General features: G+C 34.0%; 1 protein-coding gene across 1 annotated transcript in view; it reads left to right on the top strand.

The window, feature by feature from the left end:
- Nucleotides 1-542: 542 nt before the first annotated feature.
- Nucleotides 543-16,578, top strand: part of LOC134728079 (interferon-induced very large GTPase 1-like) — a 31,683-nt gene continuing 15,647 nt past the window's right edge. Inside the window, exons 1-3 of the mRNA XM_063592479.1 lie at nt 543-785; nt 4,938-5,024; nt 8,333-8,452. Of these exons, the coding sequence (XP_063448549.1) occupies nt 569-785; nt 4,938-5,024; nt 8,333-8,452 (424 nt within the window). The 5' untranslated portion in view covers nt 543-568. The remainder of the gene's footprint in view (nt 786-4,937; nt 5,025-8,332; nt 8,453-16,578) is intronic.

Below are 16,578 nucleotides of genomic sequence, written 5' to 3'. Positions count from 1 at the left end.
CACAAAAAGTTAATTCCACTTCGCGATTGAATGATTTTTACGTTTGTGTTTTCAACGTATAATGTAATTCATAAACGAAATATATCATAATGACATATAATAGAACGATATCATACTGACGGGATCGTTTAAAGTACAGAGTCACGTTATAAGAACAAAAGAAATACAAAAAGTCGCATGTACAAAACAAACCACCAAAAATATTAAAGCCAATACAAACACATTGACGAGATGTATAAGTATCGATCCACGTCAAACGGATGTCACATAAAGCCATTCAACAGTAAAAGTAACAGCATAGCGAAATCTCAGATATATTACTTCGACGTGTAAGCGATCGAGTCTCGATAACAGGATTTTGGAAATATTGATGCAACGTTTCTATTGTTTTCCTTTTCTCTGTCAAACGCCGTCCAAGTGGCATATTTTCTGCCAATGTCAAACTTTTGGCATGCATATCATTAAAAATACTTCGTCCAGGAAACTAGAGTAAGACTACTATTGGTTAAAATGTAAAGACAATATTTCAGATATATTAGATATAGCCGGTAAAATAGGAGACGATTGGATGATTGTAGGAATACAACTCGGCTACACTAGAGTTATGCTTAGTCATCTCGAAGACGTTTACCCAAGACAACCAAAATGGAGGAACTTTATGATGATTGCTGAATGGTGTAATGTTGTATCACAGCTTGGTTGGAATGTTAAACAATACCTTGCCAAGTTTTTTGCGGATGCAGGACATGCTGACATTGCAGATACTCTTGGTACCGACTACAACAGTAAGTAAAATAATATATACACAGGGTCACAGCAATCACCAAAACAGTACATCAAACCATACCATGCAACCACCAAAAAAAGCAAGACATACAAGCAAAGACAAAGAACTAACAACGCATAATCAATTTGCCTGTGAAGTAAACTAAATGCCTTTCTTTTAAAAAAAAATGTTGAAGTTGATTTACCCAATTGCTTTTGTTATTATAAATTGAACACTACCTACTTTTGATCGTGACTAGTGGCAGGGGTTAACAATAAACAGCAAAATTGGCATATAGACTTTAACAAGTATAGGTCAACGTATGGCCATCGACAATGGGCATACCCATACCGCATAGTCAGCTATGAAAGGCTCCGAAATGACAAATGTAAAGCAATCCAAACAAAACAAACCGCCTGATTTATATGCAAAACAATGAAGAATAACAAATATGTGAACGCAATTATAACAATCCTTTAGGGATCGCTGTTGGCGGCAATTTTGAATTAGAATACAAATTTTGTATCTTTTCAATTTGGACGCAGGGGTTCAAATTAGCGGTGGTCCGAGGTCTGCGACCTTCCATTTTGCAGTCGGACTTTCTACCTTGTTACTAGCTACGCCCGACATGCCAGACGGACCTTAAAAGAAAATAAAAAAAATACTTTCCAAACATTTTTACCAAAGTTTTCCAATAAACGATCTCAAACTTATTTTCATCATTACTAACCATGACAGCGATGTTCAAATTGTTCAACCGCTAGATTTATACAGAAAATCGCCTACAAATAATGTGTAAATCCGAGTAAAATCGTATTTTCACTCCATCTGTCAAAAACAACATTGAAAGTAAAATGGCTACCGGGGAAGACAATTACAATATCGGATCCGATTCCGGAAGCGGATAATGGTAATCCCGGGTTTGGCTATCATTTAAAAAAAAATCCAGACAGGTGACAAAATACATCGATGCATGGTAAATAAATATAAACACTAGAATTGAAAACCAAAAGATATATGTAAGAAAGAAAAAGCAGAAAAAAATTTGTACACAAATTTTAATGTCAAAATCCAATACAATGTGACAGCTGGGATCGCACAGTTTATCTAACAAAATATGTTCCTGATAACTATAAATTTTCTTTATCAGTGATAAATGTTGGTTATGCATGTTAGATGCTTTTAAAGTTAAACATATTACTGCAATTTCAAGGGGTATTGTTTTCTTCTCAATTTTGATGGGTCAGTTAAAATAGCTGGAAGTTTCTTATATAAAAAAAAAAGATGTGGAAGCAAGTCTATTCATACTTTTAAAAGCTCGTACTAAAGTCAATTTGAACTCAGTCAACCAATACTAACGTTAACGAACTGCAAGCATTGCAAACTTGTACCACTTCAGACTCATGACCATGAAAAAAATATACTTGATATATGTGTTGCTTTTAAAAACTTTGACAAAATATGAATTATTTGCCTTAATGATTAATTCATTAAATGAACATAAATGTGCAATATATGATTGCATGTTTAATGTTTGTTCTTTTCAAAAATCTTTAAAAAAAAAAAAAAATTGAAGCAGCAATATTTGTCTTATTATATAAACTTCTACCAAGTTTGCCTCTGCTTTTTTTACTTAACTGCCTTTGCTACTTTGATTTTTTTAATTTTTGTTGTTGAGAAAGTGCAAAAGTTGTTCGACCTGTTAGTCAAATGCGTTTTGTAAAAATATACTTTTTCACTTTTTTTGTCTTTTAGCAAATGTTGTTAGTGCTTTATTTAGACCCCTAATAAACGGAATTTGTTTTTCATGCACACGTATAAAAATTGCGGTTTTTATACAACGCAATAAGGTTTGAATGTTGTTTTCAATTTAGACTGGTATATATGTAGGTATAGTCATTCATCATTCATTGCTTTGTCAAACCATCATTAAGTTTGAAGAAACATTAGCAGAAAGTATTGTCTGAACCATAATTTAGAATATTTGTTGTGAAACTTGAACAGAAGCTAATCTTGAGGTTCAAGCAATAAAATCTGAGGAAATGTTTGATAAAAAAAAGTAAAACACTGTATTTTACTGATTAATGAAATGACCTTTTGCAGTTAGCATTACATTTTTATACTGCAAGATAGCCGGTGCATCGGGTTCTATGTAAGTGTTAACGAATTTGTATTGGACTTTACATTTCTTTATCTTATTTCTTTATTTGGAATTTTTGTATTCATGTTTTTTTTAAGCTGACTTTTGAAGGTGTCACACTGCCGATCAGATCAACTCGATCAAGCCCGAACTAGACAAAATACGTGATCGGGAGACTGGTCTGACTCAATCGACAAAAATGTTCGGGATAGTCTACCTTGATGGTGTTCGATCTAACTTTCTACACGAGAGTTTTTGACATGTCAAAAACATTCGAGTAAGAATCGAAAAGCAAGTCACTCGCGAAGAGACCGAGAATTCGTCGAGTACCGGTCGAATTGATCGGGGAAAAATCGTGTAGAGATCGAGTTTGGTCGGAATACAAAAATTTTACCGATCAGTACTCGATCATTTAGACCTTTGCTCGACTAATGTCCGATCATTTCCAGATTAACTCGATAAATGCCCGATTGCTTCCAGATCACCGCGACTTGTACTAGTATATTTGTTTTTATCCCAGACCAACTCGACCGTTACCCGATCCCTTCGCGACCACATTCGACCCCTCTTCGATCTCTACTCGGCCATACACGATAACACATGACTGCTACACGATTCTCAAAAAAGTGTGTGCAGATCTGATTAACTCTCATAACTCTGCTTCCGCAAAATGTATTGACAACATTATTTTCAACTATACAAAAATTCCTCCATGTACGGTACGTGTCTTTACTTTTACAAGGAGAGGTAACATTTTAAAAGAGATGCAAAATACACCAAAGGAACAATCAAACTCAAAGGTCGAAAACAAACAGCCATAGCGAAAAACGGTAACTACGAGAAGACAAACAGCAGTCAACATAACATAGAAAACTAAAAACTTTGCAACACATAACCCAACAAAACATGGGACAATCTCAGATGTTCCGGAAGGGAAGAAAATCTTGCGGATTTTTCAAATATCAAAGTAATTGCATGTTCAATAATATTCATTGTAAGACTGCGGATGACTAAGTAATCTTTTAAAGCTGGTTTATAAGAACATCCAGATTATATGTTACCAGTTTTGTGGGCTATTTTCTGTTTGTCCGTCCGTATTTTTGTTTGTCCGGAAACGTTTGTAGCATATAAAAGAAGATGTGGTACAATTGCCATTGAGACAGTTCTTCACAGTACACATAATGACACAGAAAATATCAATAACAACTATAGGTTACTTGATAGTCAATATTTTTTCCCTTCTAAATTTTTGTCGTAATTTCACACAAAAAGAATATGAAGGACAGAGATTTTTTTATTTGGTGCAAATTTCTTTCTATCAGTAACGATACAAACTGTTCAGCGGGCACACGTTTTGATCATTTGTTATGTTACATACTTTTGCAAGTTATACACTTGCTGCAAATGCGTCTACAGATGGTCGTTTGTTAGTTTGTTAGTTAGTTGTTAGCTCAAACGATGCATTTGTTTCCACTTTAACATTAAGGTAGCACAATACAAAGTTTGTTTAACTTCCAATCACTAACCTTTGAAATGCTGTAACTTTCTTATGAATGCATAGAAAATAATAAAAGAGGTATATATAGAAAGATAAAAGATTAATGTTTTAAATGGTTGCAATATTTTTATTATGCAATCATTTTGTAATCAATTATTATGTAATTAGTGGCAAAATCCGGGTCAGCTCACTTGAATGAATTTAGCTCTATCATCTCTTTAACTATAAAGAAAATTTTAACGAAATCTTAATCAACACATCATGGGCTTCAAAAGGGTGTCTCAAATTGTCCTTATGATATTCCATTCTCTCATAAATCTCTAATTAGTGTAAACATCCTAACCACATAAAAGAAGATAATGTTTGACAATCGGGATCATCGAGTTGATCTGATCGGCAGTGTGAACCCAGCTATAAAGACATGTGGATAAACTTAATGACGCCTTTGCATAAAGAATATTGCAATCTAGCATTTACAAGTGGTATGTATTTTCAATTGACTATTAATCGAAGATAATGTTTGTACTTTTCAGTTGTTGGGAATTCATTAGAAGATATTTGCAAGCATGTTAATCATATATCGTTCGACAAGCCAATACCTCAGGTTTTGGGCATCATCGGTAAGACTTCACATTTCCTTATTTCAATTTTTAAATTCAGTTACTATAATGATTACAAAAATCAAATTAAGTTGCAAAATTTTGCGCCTCCCAATAAAGGATAATACTAGCATGTTAACGTAATAGTAAATACACCTCTAGACAAATTTCAAATTTCGATTAATGTAGATTTTAAAAGTGTGTTTGTTTGTCTTCCAAATTCAATGTAATCAAATTATTTAAACAATTAACCACGTTATAGCTTGTAGTGATCTCCGATTTTGATGCGTGTGTAACGACGGACAGCTTTAGATTGAGAAGGATTCGGACTCATTTACAATCTTTACATAAATCCTTCAATTCAGCTCATAAATTTGTTCGATTTACACACTTGTATAGTCCTCGATATTACACATTTTGGTCGAGTCTGCGAAATTGATGTTGTGATAGCGAGACAAAACCATCAAAAATATCGTGGTTGTCGTCGTCAACAAACACAGTCTGTGGATAACTTATTCCAACCTTCATGAAAAGTTGTATCATTATCAATCTTGTCACATCTTCTTTTTAATATATACTCCTTATACTGTTTAATTTTTATAGCAAAACATTTTCAGTTAAAAAGTATATTCATTCTTGTGTGGTTTTTTTTGGAAATCTAGATAAAGATGTTTTTGGTGTTCTTCTTCTATTACTTGTACTATATATGTTTCGCCAAAAAAAAAAACAGATTTTTTGCTCAAATCTGCCAAATCTCCTCAATAGAGCAAATACAATGGTAGCATAACACAATATCTCTATTATAAAAACAAATGAACACTTTTTTAGCTCATCTGTCTCATCACTTGGCGTCCGTCGTCGTCGTCCATCATCGTTGTCGTCTTCGTCCGTTAACTTTTACAAAAATCTTCTCTGAAACAACTTGGCCAATTTTAAGCAAACTTGGCCACAATCATCTTTAGGGTATCTAGGTTAAAAGATATGTCCGATGACCCCACCAACCAACCAACATGGCCGACATGGCTAAAAAAAGAACATATGAGTAAACTGCAGGTTTTTTCTTTGGTTTATATCTCTGGAACTAAAGCATTTAGAGTAAATCTGACATGGGGTAAAAAAAATTAACATATTGAGATATATCTGCCCTGAAATTTCCAGTCGAATGAGACAACCCGTTGTTAGGTTGCTGCCCCTGACTAGGTAATTTTAAGGAAATTTTGCAGGTTTTGGTTTTAGGTATCAAATATAGTTATAGATAGAGATAAACTGTAAACAGCAATAATGTTCAACTAAGTACGATCTTCAAAAAAGTCAACATGACTAAAATTTTAATTTACCCCTTAAGGAGTTATAGCAATTTATAGTCAATGTTTTCGTATCTTTTACAAAATTCTTCTCCACTCAATATACTGGGCTAAATAGAATTAAACTTAGCCACAATTTTCTAATCGATAAATGTATCATATGACGCTGTCATCCCACAAACAAAGCCACCATGGCTAAACATAGAACAAAGGGGGTTTACTATTGAAGTCTAAGGAAAATTGTAAAAAAAAACCATTTCAAATGATCAAAAACCTTTACTAAATTTTTCCATAGACATAAATATTTGGTTTATAAGTTTGGTTGTACCTGTAGAAAACTTATTTTAAACGGGATAGCACATCCTCATTTTTACGGAAATGTTGTTAACCGTGCCCGGAAATTTAAAAATGATCCATGTAAACTTGTTGCTCCTTTAGATAAACTTATTCTAAAAGGTTACCTTTTCAAAACTGTAATAAGATCAATGAATATTGTTTTTATTGGTATAAATATTGATTTTGTTATCAGTAGATTAAAAGCTAACTAAATATTACTAGCATGTTATATACATATACATTTTCATGGATCTACAATCTGTCGATACCTGTAACTTGGCATTGCACAAGGTCATGTTTTTCTGGCTGTTTGTGACGTCATTACACTAGATCCGTTGTATGTTGGATTTGTACGGATTGATTGTTTAGTTTTAGAGGCATGATTTTTTTTATTAGTTGTTAGTGTCTTTGAACTAGCTGTCAGATAACTGCGAGTACTCTCAGATCTGTTCATTGTGTCTTTTTGTGTCGGGATGTATAAGAACCCCTCCACGTCCACTTGTAATTTTTGTCTATCTGATGAGTTAAGCCTTTTTCAACTGATTTTTATAGTTCGTTCTTATGTTGTACTGTTATACCACTGTCCCAGGTTAGGGGGCGGGTTGGGATCCCGCTAAAATGTTTAACCCCGCCACATTATTTATGTATGTGCCTGTCCCAAGTCAGGAGCCTGTAATTCAGTGGTTGTCGTTTGTTTATGTGTTACATATTTGTTTTTCGTTCATTTCTTTACATAAATAAGGCCGTTTGTTTTCTCGTTTGAATTGTTTTACATTGTCTTATCTGGGCCTTTTATAGCTGACTATGCTGTATGGGCTTTGCTCATTGTTGAAGGCCGTACGGTGACCTACAGTTGTTAATAGTTGTGTCATTTTGGTCTTTTTTTGTGTAGTTGTCTTATTGCCAATCATACCTCATCTTCTTTTTTATATTGAAAACTAATTTAATTGAACAAATGGCCATGGCCTCTGGTATCTTTCGTCCCTCTTTTAAATAATGATACGGGGTCTTCAGTTGGTTTACTATATTGTAAATAAAGGCAACAGTAGTATAAAGCTGTTCAAAACTCTTAAATCCTTGGACAAAAAACAAAATCGTGGTAACAAACTAAAACTGAGCGAAATTCATTAAAGATAAGAGGAGAACAACGACACAACATTAAAATATAACACACACAGAAGCGGACTAAGCATTGGAAAAAATCCTATGAGAATAACAAACACAACATCAAAACCAAAAACATGAATTTGGGATAGATAAGTTCCTTGACACGTCTTATAGTAATGCAAACCCACACTCAAAAATAAGAGAAAACAAACGACACAACGGAAACGCAACGTTAAAATGTAACACACTCAGAAACGAACTATAATATAACAATGACCATATTCCTGACTTGGTACAGGACATTTTTAAAGGAAAACATGGTGGGTTGAACCTTGTTTTTTAAGACTACAATGGGATGAACTGCTTTTGGGTAAACTGCTTTTAAGTAAACTGCTAGACCAAATTAAACCAAACTTGGCCTCAACCATTATAATGTTATCTAATACTATTAATTTTTATTTACACCTTATTTTACATGATTTTCAAAACAACAGTAGATACAGGTGAGCGACACAGGCCCTTGAAAGCCTCCAATTTCTTTACTAATTTTTATTATTAAGAAAAGGACTTATTTCTTAACAGATATGAATGTAATTGAAAAGCGTTTAGGAAGAGCATCCCAATCAAGGTTTGAACTTAGCCTAAGTGCTCCATTGGAAGAGCGAGAACATATCAGAGCTATTGAGTGGAAAGAACAGTCAGGTATTTAATAAAACAAAATATACCTCAGTAGTATTAAAATCAATAATGTTTCAGTTCATAATACATCATGTACTAATTCTATTAGCTGTCCTCGTGTTGCAACTGCACAATTGCCTAATTTGTCAACTGTACTCTATTTACTATCAAAATATATCGTTGAAGTCTTTGTTTGTATAGTTTTTTTTCGGAAATGTTGGGTGTTTGGTGTTGGTCGTTGATGGGGTTTGTTGTACTGAGCGATATTTTTTTCGATTCATGGTATCCTTGTATTTATTATACGAATGACATTGCCAGTCCATATCAATACCGTTCACCAATTATGAAGTATTATTAACTTTGAACACATATGGTCCATAAAGCCTGACTTACTGCAGGCACCATTTGTATGGGGCTAAACCAGTTATATGCGCACAACGAACTGCGTTTTAACCTATATGCATTAGTACGTTATTACGACGTATACTGTAAAACAACAACAAAAACTGGTACTGTACCAGTACAATACCAACAGACCAGTAACTTGAACTGGGAAATTAAAAAAGGTACATTTTTTTTGTTTAAATAATGTGGATTTTTTTGTATACATATTCTCAGCTAAAAAATATATGTTTAAAGGAAAATGCAGTCTTAAGTGTTTGAATGAAAGTTTGTAGGATTTATGAGTCGGAAAATCAATAATAAACACGATTAAGAAATCTCTTTTGATAAGATTAATTTAATAAAGTAAGATTTTTGATTAATTTATGTGGGTACAGTGTACAGGATAACACGTCAATAATTATGCTTTGTAGACGCAATCCGTATCGGTTGTATTGACCGTCTTGCAAATCCTCCCGTTTTTGTTAGTTTCCATGATTTGTTTCTCCTTAATCGATATTATTAGATTTGCTTAACACGACGAAACATAAAAAAAAACCAATTTGGACCCTTTTGACCACAATGTGGATTAGTTTGTATACATCACCTGCAATAAAAAAAAATCGTTCGTTGTCATCAGCTCTGTATAATCAAATATTAGATTAGATTAAAATTGTGCATACCAGATGTGCGTTTGGTCTTTAAAGACTCATTCATAACGCTCAGATAAAAGAAAAAAAGTAAAAAGGGCATATGAAAGGAATAAAGAGTATTTAGGAACCGTAATTCAAAAAGTTTTGCAAAATACAGCTAACTTCAAGTAATCTATTCCTGTGGTAGAAAATTCTTAACATTACGAAATAAACTGGAAATATGTGTAATTTGGCATTAGCTGTCAAATTCATGATTTCACTGAGTTGAATCAAATTATAATATTTGATTTATAACATACTAAAATAAATGCATACATGTTAAGTTTATGAAAAACAAATGACAATGCATGAAACCGATAATATATATATATATACAGTGTCTAAAAATAGCAACAATCAACATTCAATCTATATAGGTGTGGATCAGTTTGTAAATAAATTGATGCAGTTACTAAATTGAATTATATAAGTGTCTAAGAATGTAACTTTAACACACTAATGAGTGTTATAAAATTAGGTGTTATATTTTATATATTATTCACGCAATATTTCGCTAAACAAATTAGCTTCATCGGGCGTGTGCATCTATCAAGGTGAAATCGGATGCATGACAAAAAATATCTTTGTAGCTTGAGCTACACAAAAGTTTAACATATTGATTAATGATCTGTATAAAACAATTTTTTGCCGTTTATTGTACATATTTTTTTTTTCAAAAATTAAAACAAATAGTTGTTTTAGTTAAATAGAAGTAAAATTGATGAGTTATTCCTTTGCTTTCGGGTAGAACTGTTTTTCATCCCTCTCATTAAGTCCATCAGGTTCAAGAGTACGTAGCTGATGCATCCAGAACCTTTCTCTCTTTTTCCTAATTTCTGAGTCCCAATTTTGGTTTACCTCAATTATTTGAAAGGTGATATTTTCAAAAGTATGTCCTGTTCTTAAGAGGTGTCTCGTAATTGGACAGTTTCTTCCTTTTGTATAAAACGACCGATGATTGTTTAGTCTGATGTTAAATGTGGTTTCTGTTTCACCAACATACTGCAGCTTGCAAGTTCCACAAGTAAGAATATAAATACTATTTTCCGTTTTGCAATTAGATGTAACATAGATGTTGTATCGCTGCTTTGTTACTGTGCTGCTGAAAGAGTGGTCAGTGTTGGCGGCTTTACAGCACTTACAGTTCCTTCTACCGCATTGTTTGTAACACCCAAATTTTGAAGTTTCTTGTTTCTTTACTTTTGATGTCACAAGTATGTCTTTGAGATTTTTGGGTCTGCGATAGGCAATAAGAGGAGGTGATGGAAAAATTTCTTTTAAGGACGAGTCATTTTCGATTAGACGCCAGTGCTTTCGGATAGAAGATGAAATATTTGTCAAATCGGGATGGAATGTTACAACAAACGGAATTCTATCTGCACGGGTCGCCTTATTTTTGTATTCCATGAGGCTAGCTCGATCTTTTTCTTTAGCTTTATCAAAAGCGTCTGTGATGTTTTTGGTTTTATATCCTCTTGATTTCAGCTGTGTTTTTAGTTGTCCCAAACGATAGTTAAGTTTGGATTCAGAGGAGCAAATTCGCTTTAGTCTGATGGCTTGACTATAAGGTATACTCCTGGAGCAGTGTTTCGGATGACAACTTTTTGGAGAAAGGAACTGGTGTTTATCAGTTTTCTTTGTGTGGAGGTCAGTTGTCATGACCCCGTTTTTTACAAATGTGGTGGTGTCGAGAAAAGCAATTCTCTCGCTTGAAAATTCAGATGTAAATTTAATTGAGTGATGGAACTGATTACAATGATCTAAGAAATCTTGCAAATGTTCTGCAGTATCGTTCCATTTCATGTCAATATCATCAATAAAACGGAGCCATGACAAATGTTTGTATGGCACACTCAAAAGGATGCGCTCTTCGAGATCCCCCATAAAAATGTTGGCAAAAGAAGGTGCCATTTTTGTTCCCATACTAGTTCCGTCAATCTGTAAAAAGTGCTTGTCGTTGAAAATAAAGTTGTTATTTTCAAGAACTAGCTTGAGCAATTGAACTAGACAGTCAGTTTGGGGATGTTTATCCTTTCGAGTATTCCATACTTTTTCACACGCGGCTATTCCTTCATCTTTTGGAATATTTGTGTATAAAGAACACACATCCATTGAAACCAAAATTGTGTTGTTGGGTCAAGGACTTAAGGAATTCATTTTCTTCAAATAGTCAGTCGTATCTTGAATATGAGATGGTAGTTGTTGAACATGTGGTCTGAGATGGTAATCAACAAATTCAGAATTTTTTCGGTGGGATGGCCATTAGCTGATACTATAGGTCTCCCTGGAATCCCTTCTTTGTGAAGTTTTGGAAGTAAGTAAAATAGACCGGCTGTGCACGTTTCGTCTGGGCGTAGATAATCGTACGTATCGTCATCAATTTGTTTATCTTTATTCATTTCTGAGAGGGCGTCATTAATTTTTTTTGCTGATTTCTTTTGTTGGATCACATGTTAGTTCTTTATAAAATTTAGCGTTTGAGAGTTGACGATTTCCTTCTTCGATGTAGTCTGTCTTGTTCATCACTACAACGGCACTTCCTTTGTCAGCCTGTTTGATAACAATTTCGTCACGGTCTTTTAAGTTAATCATGGCTTGACTTTCTGACTTTGAAATATTTCTGACTTGTTTACCACTGATTGAAGATCTGACCTCAGCTTTGACTGATGTAATGAATGATTCCAAATTGTCGTTTTTGCTTTTAGGGGGATTCCATGTACTTTTCTTTTTAAATTTTGGGATGCATATGTCTCCTTCATCACTCTCATAATCAGATTCATTCATTCCGGCTTCTTTTAAATTTTTCTTCTGTTGTCTATTGAAATGTTCTTTCAACCGGAGACGCCTGGCAAATGCTTTTACATCTGTCTCAATTTGTAAATTGTTGACGGTTGCTGGAGCTGGACAAAAATTAAGGCCTTTACTCAATAGTTTTTCCTCAGAGGTAGTTAGTTCTATTGATGACAGATTTACAACTAACTTATCTTGAACTGCGTGTTTTTGTTTTTTACTTGTACAGACGGTCGATTTTACTTACTTCCAAAACTTCACAAAGAAGGGATTCCAGGGAGACCTATAGTATCAGCTAATGGCCATCCCACCGAAAAATTTCTGAATTTGTTGATTACCATCTCAGACCACATGTTCAACAACTACCATCTCATATTCAAGATACGACTGACTATTTGAAGAAAATGAATTCCTTAAGTCCTTGACCCAACAACACAATTTTGGTTTCAATGGATGTGTGTTCTTTATACACAAATATTCCAAAAGATGAAGGAATAGCCGCGTGTGAAAAAGTATGGAATACTCGAAAGGATAAACATCCCCAAACTGACTGTCTAGTTCAATTGCTCAAGCTAGTTCTTGAAAATAACAACTTTATTTTCAACGACAAGCACTTTTTACAGATTGACGGAACTAGTATGGGAACAAAAATGGCACCTTCTTTTGCCAACATTTTTATGGGGGATCTCGAAGAGCGCATCCTTTTGAGTGTGCCATACAAACATTTGTCATGGCTCCGTTTTATTGATGATATTGACATGAAATGGAACGATACTGCAGAACATTTGCAAGATTTCTTAGATCATTGTAATCAGTTCCATCACTCAATTAAATTTACATCTGAATTTTCAAGCGAGAGAATTGCTTTTCTCGACACCACCACATTTGTAAAAAACGGGGTCATGACAACTGACCTCCACACAAAGAAAACTGATAAACACCAGTTCCTTTCTCCAAAAAGTTGTCATTCGAAACACTGCTCCAGGAGTATACCTTACAGTCAAGCCATCAGACTAAAGCGAATTTGCTCCTCTGAATCCAAACTTAACTATCGTTTGGGACAACTAAAAACACAGCTGAAATCAAGAGGATATAAAACCAAAAACATCACAGACGCTTTTGATAAAGCTAAAGAAAAAGATCGAGCTAGCCTCATGGAATACAAAAATAAGGCGACCCGTGCAGATAGAATTCCGTTTGTTGTAACATTCCATCCCGATTTGACAAATATTTCATCTTCTATCCGACAGCACTGGCGTCTAATCGAAAATGACTCGTCCTTAAAAGAAATTTTTCCATCACCTCCTCTTATTGCCTATCGCAGACCCAAAAATCTCATAGACATACTTGTGACATCAAAAGTAAAGAAACAAGAAACTTCAAAATTTGGGTGTTACAAACAATGCGGTAGAAGGAACTGTAAGTGCTGTAAAGCCGCCAACACTGACCACTCTTTCAGCAGCACAGTAACAAAGCAGCGATACAACATCTATGTTACATCTAATTGCAAAACGGAAAATAGTATTTATATTCTTACTTGTGGAACTTGCAAGCTGCAGTATGTTGGTGAAACAGAAACCACATTTAACATCAGACTAAACACTCATCGGTCGTTTTATACAAAAGGAAGAAACTGTCCAATTACGAGACACCTCTTAAGAACAGGACATACTTTTGAAAATATCACCTTTCAAATAATTGAGGTAAACCAAAATTGGGACTCAGAAATGAGGAAAAAGAGAGAAAGGTTCTGGATGCATCAGCTACGTACTCTTGAACCTGATGGACTTAATGAGAGGGATGAAAAACAGTTCTACCCGAAAGCAAAGGAATAACTCATCAATTTTACTTCTATTTAACTAAAACAACTATTTGTTTTAATTTTTGAAAAAAATTTGAAGTACAATAAACGGCAAAAAATTGTTTTATACAGATCATGAATCAATATGTTAAACTTTTGTGTAGCTCAAGCTACAAAGATGTTTTTTGTCATGCATCCGATTTCACCTTGATAGATGCACACGCCCGATGAAGCTAATTTGTTTAGCGAAATATTGGGTGAATAATATATAAAATATAACACCTAATTTTATAACACTCATTAGTGTGTTAAAGTTACATTCTTAGACACTTATATATATATATATATATATATACAACTCGTCTAAACATCAACCCAACAATCGCCGGGATTCGAACCCATGCTACTGTGATATCGTGACACCAAATCGCCTGCACTGCAACCGTCCCGCTAGACCACACTACCACCTGGGTTCTCAAAAAAAGAGCTTTCGCTGGCCATGTGTTACCTTTCCACGTCAGTTTTAATCTAGCGGCGTACTACAGTACATGATATATAAGGCATGAAGATGTTATTGTTACAGACCAGCTAAATTAACTATAGTAAAGGATCCTACAAATTAATGTAAGATACAGTCACAGAAAATAATTATATATATATATATGGCGGTGTTGTCGTAGAAGTTAGAAATAAAGTACAGGTTCCAGGCCCGGCACCGGGGTGGAAGTTACGAATCAAATCTTCTCTAACATCGTTAGGTTGATTTTCTAGGCACTTTATATATATATATATATATATAACTCGTCTAAACATCAACCCAACAATGTTAGATCTGTAAATTTGCTTTCGCAAATTTTTGGTTCTTCCCTCGCCGGGATTCGAACCCATGCTACTGTGATATATAAAAACACATTGACACCGTAAGTTTGTGGCATAACATCGTGGCCACAGGATAAATAAAAAACAAATCTGTTTAGTATTAGATGTATATTAAGAACCATTTTGTTACATCTTGTGATCAATTTTATTTGGCAATCGCCAATGGCAGTTAGCAGGGTTAAAGAACATCAGTTGTTCGACCTGTTAGTCAAATGCGTTTTGTTTAAATATACTTTTTCACTTTTTTGGTCTTTTGAAAAATGTTGTTTGTGCTGTTTGTAGACCCTTCTACAACGAAATTTGTTTTACATGCACACGTATAAAAATTGCGGTTTTTATCCAACGCAATCGTAGGTCTAAACGTAGTTTTTAATTTAGACTCGTTTATATTTTTTTGTTTGGGCTTATATCATATTTTCCCTCTGGTTTATATGATCCGTTCATCCTATATTGACTCTTAAAATTCAAGAGTTTATTTAAAAATTAGGGTACTCTTTCTTAAAAATGAGGGCACTTTTTATATGGCCTTCCAAATACCGTTTCGACCCCTAACATCACTGAAGAGACATTTATTGTCGAAATCCGGATCTGGTGTACTAAAAAACATTGACACCGTAAGTTTGTGGCATAACATCGTAGCCACAAGAAATAAAAAAAAATCTGTTTAGTGTTAAATTTATATTAAGAACCATTTTGTTACATCTTGTGATCAATTTTATTTTGCAATCGCCAATGGCAGTCAGCAGGGTTAAAGAACATCAGTTGTTCGACCTGTTAGTCAAATGCATTTTGTTTAAATATACTTTTTCACCATTTGGTCTTTTGGAAAATGTAGTTTGTGCTGTTTTTAGACCCTTCTACAACGAAATTTGTTTTACATGCACACGTATAAAAATTGCGTTTTTTATCCAACGCAATCATAGGTCTGAACGTAGTTTTCAATTTAGACTCGTTTATATTTTTTTGTTTGGGCTTGTATCATATTTTCCCTGTGGTTTATATGATCCGTTCATCCTATATTGACTCTTAAAATTCAAGAGTTTATTTAAAAATTAGGCTACTTTTTCTAAAAAAATGAGGGTACTTTTTATATGGCCTTCCAAATACCGTTTCGACCCCTAACATCATTGAAGAGACATTTATTGTCGAAATCCGGATCTGGTGTACTAAAAAAACATTGACATCGTAAGTGTGTGGCATAACATCGTGGCCACAAGATAAATAAAAAAAAATCTGTTTGGTATTGAATTTATATTAAGAACCATTTTGTAACATCTTGTGATCAATTTTATTTGGCAATTGCCAATGGCAGTCAGCAGGGTTAAAGAACATCAGTTGTTCGACCTGTTAGTCAAATGCGTTTTGTTTAAATATACTTTTTCACTTTTTTGGTCTTTTGGAAAATGTTGTTTGTGCTGTTTCATACCCTTCTACACCGACATTTGTTTAACATGCACACGTATAAAAATTGCGGTTTTTATCCAACGCAATCATATGTTTGAACGTAGAATTCAATTTAGACTCGTTTACATTTTTTGTTTGGGCTTGTATCATATTTTCCCTCTGGTTTATATGAACCGTTCATCCTATATTGACTCTTAAAATTC

Source organism: Mytilus trossulus, chromosome 8 (assembly GCF_036588685.1).
Source record: "Mytilus trossulus isolate FHL-02 chromosome 8, PNRI_Mtr1.1.1.hap1, whole genome shotgun sequence".
Taxonomy (NCBI): domain Eukaryota; kingdom Metazoa; phylum Mollusca; class Bivalvia; order Mytilida; family Mytilidae; genus Mytilus; species Mytilus trossulus.
The sequence above is the reverse complement of the archived record's forward strand: the minus strand, read 5'-3'. Positions and strand labels throughout refer to the sequence as shown.